The sequence below is a fragment of the Octopus sinensis genome, unplaced genomic scaffold, assembly GCF_006345805.1.
Source record: "Octopus sinensis unplaced genomic scaffold, ASM634580v1 Contig20141_ERROPOS70096, whole genome shotgun sequence".
NCBI lineage: Eukaryota > Metazoa > Mollusca > Cephalopoda > Octopoda > Octopodidae > Octopus > Octopus sinensis.
The window spans coordinates 50001-52500 of record NW_021836924.1 but is presented as its reverse complement, the minus strand read 5'-3'; the positions used below and the strand labels follow the sequence as shown (position 1 = coordinate 52500).

The 2500-nt window shown below is 30.1% G+C and overlaps 1 protein-coding gene across 1 annotated transcript in view; it reads left to right on the top strand.

The window, feature by feature from the left end:
* The window catches only part of LOC115232247 (deoxynucleoside triphosphate triphosphohydrolase SAMHD1-like), a 2569-nt gene extending 1584 nt beyond the window's left edge, over window positions 1-985 (top strand). Inside the window, exon 1 of the mRNA XM_029802083.2 lies at window positions 1-985. This exon is cut by the window's left edge and continues 1584 nt beyond it. Within this exon, the coding sequence (XP_029657943.1) occupies window positions 1-453 (453 nt within the window). The 3' untranslated portion in view covers window positions 454-985.
* The last annotated feature ends 1515 nt before the right edge of the window (window positions 986-2500 follow it).

Here is a 2500-nt window from a genome sequence, read left to right as displayed (position 1 = left end):
CAGGGCAATATCCAGGGCAGAATCAATGGTACAATCTCGGAGACACCGGGAATAAGAGAAAAGATCGAGGGCAAAATCAATGTTAAAATATTGAGCACATCGGAGAGCAAAATGCAGAGCAATATCGAGGGCACAATCAAGGGTAAAATATTGGGCACATCGGAGAGCAAAATGCAGAGCAATATCGAGGGCACAATCAAGGGTACCATCCAAACAATAATAAACAGCAGAGACCAAGGATCAGACCCGGATATAGTCAAGACGACAGACGTGATCTGCACAGCCCATTTTGACTATGGAGCTAAAGAAAATAACCCACTATTGAAAATACCATTCTATACAAGAAATGAAAGGAAATATACGTACGATAACCATGAAGAACTGGAAAATATGCTTTTTCTGCCAGAGAAATTTGAAATGAAAACCAGTCATTGTTTTGAAATAACAAAATAATTAAGGAAAACAAAAGAAAAAACAACGAAGACAACATTCAAGAGAAAAATCAATAACAAAAAATCAGATTGATTATAACCAATGAAAGAAAACAAAACCATGGACGCAGATTGAGATAAGTAATGAAACTTGATAAAACTTTAATATTATAAAAATACATTGAAACTATTGAAAGATTGATAGGTCAAAAATACTAAATGGACAATATTCTCTATCTAAATTAAAAGAACTTTTTGATGGGAAATTTTTACTTTTAAGAAACTCTCAACATTTTTGAAAAAAAATAAACATATATTTCCTTACTTCTAAATTGAATCCTCCCATTGAGTCACGTTCGAAACATATGAGAAACATTTATTCTTTACTTAAAATTTGGTAAGAATTAAAAATTTTTTAAATATATTGAAACTATTTCAAACTTCAAAGACTAAAAATAATATGCGAACAACAATTTTTTTCCTAATTTAACTTTTTTTTTTTTACTTTTCTATAAGAAATATTCTTTGTTTACCAAATAAATGTCTTCGATTTCTTTAATTTTTAACGCGTATTTCTTACATTCAAAAATTATAACCTCTCATTGAGTCATATGTGTATGTGTATGTATGTATGTGTATATATATATATGTATATATATATATATATATATATATATACATATATATATATATATATATATATATATATATATATTTATTTTGCGAGATTTTTGATGTGAAATCGTGTGTTGAAACAGATATTGTTGTATTTAGGAATGGTCATTTTGCTAGTTTAGCTAATAAAAACACACGCACTATATATTTGGTTTTACTTTGCTTCATCGTTATTTATTTTTTGCATTAATCTTAATCTTATTTCGGCCAGAGTTCTTTCGTCACACTCCTGTGACCGCAGCAGTGGTCCTTTGCTTTCTTCTTTCTTATTTGTGTGTCTTTCCTTACTAACCGTCAACCATTTTGTATTTCTATTGTATATGTCTTCATTTGCGCATGCGTATATCTCTATGTGCGTCTATGTTTAGTTAGTGTGTGTGTGTGTGTTTGTGTATGGGGGGGGGGAAACGCCTGTAATATTTGTATCTCCTGTTTATATACGTTCGTGTAATTTGTTTTTGTTTTTGTTTATTCTTATTTTGTTCATGTGTTTATACCCACTTATTATTATTATTATTATTATTATTATTATTATTATTATTATTATTATTATTATTATTATTATTATCATTATTATTATTATTGTGTATGTATGTATATATGTATAACAATAATAATAGTAATAATAGTAATAAATATAAATAAAATGTTTAAAAAATAAAAATAAAAATAAATGAAATAAAAAAATATATGTATATAGTTATTTACTTCCATTTGTTTATTAGAATGTTTGGAGATGATGTACAAGTATTTTATATTAGAAGAAATGAGGTACTCAGAAATTCGGATGGTTTTATATTTACAGATATTTATTTGTATATTACATGTTTTTATACATCATATAACTTATATCATATATCATATATTAGCGCTTTCGTCCATTCTGGTGGAGTTTTCAAATTGAACTAAGTTCTTGTGGAAAAATTTTGACCATTTTATAGTGTTATTGAGTGTGTAGTGGTGGGGAGGGATATAAGATAGTACAAGAGGGTGATGAATGGAGAGAAAGTGAGAGAGAGCATAAGTGTGTGTGTGCGTGTGTGTGTGTGTGTTGTGTGTGTGTGTGTGTGCGTGCGTGCGTGTGTGTGTGTGTGTGCGCGTGCGTGTGTGTTTTTGTATCTGAAAGAATAGTTAAAGAAAAAGAAGGAAAGAAAGAAAAGGGAGAGAGGGAAGAAGAAAATATTGTTTTGCTGGTTACTTTTGTAGTTGGTCAGGATGTTTACTCCAAGGGGGGTGTCTAAGATCTTGGGGAAAACATTTGACCATTTTATAGTGTTATTGAGTGTGTAGTGGTGGGGAGGGATATAAGATAGAACAAGAGGGAAGAAAGTGAGAGAGAGCATGTGTGTGTGTGTGCGTGTGTGTGTGCGTTTGCATCTTAAAGGAGTGTTAAA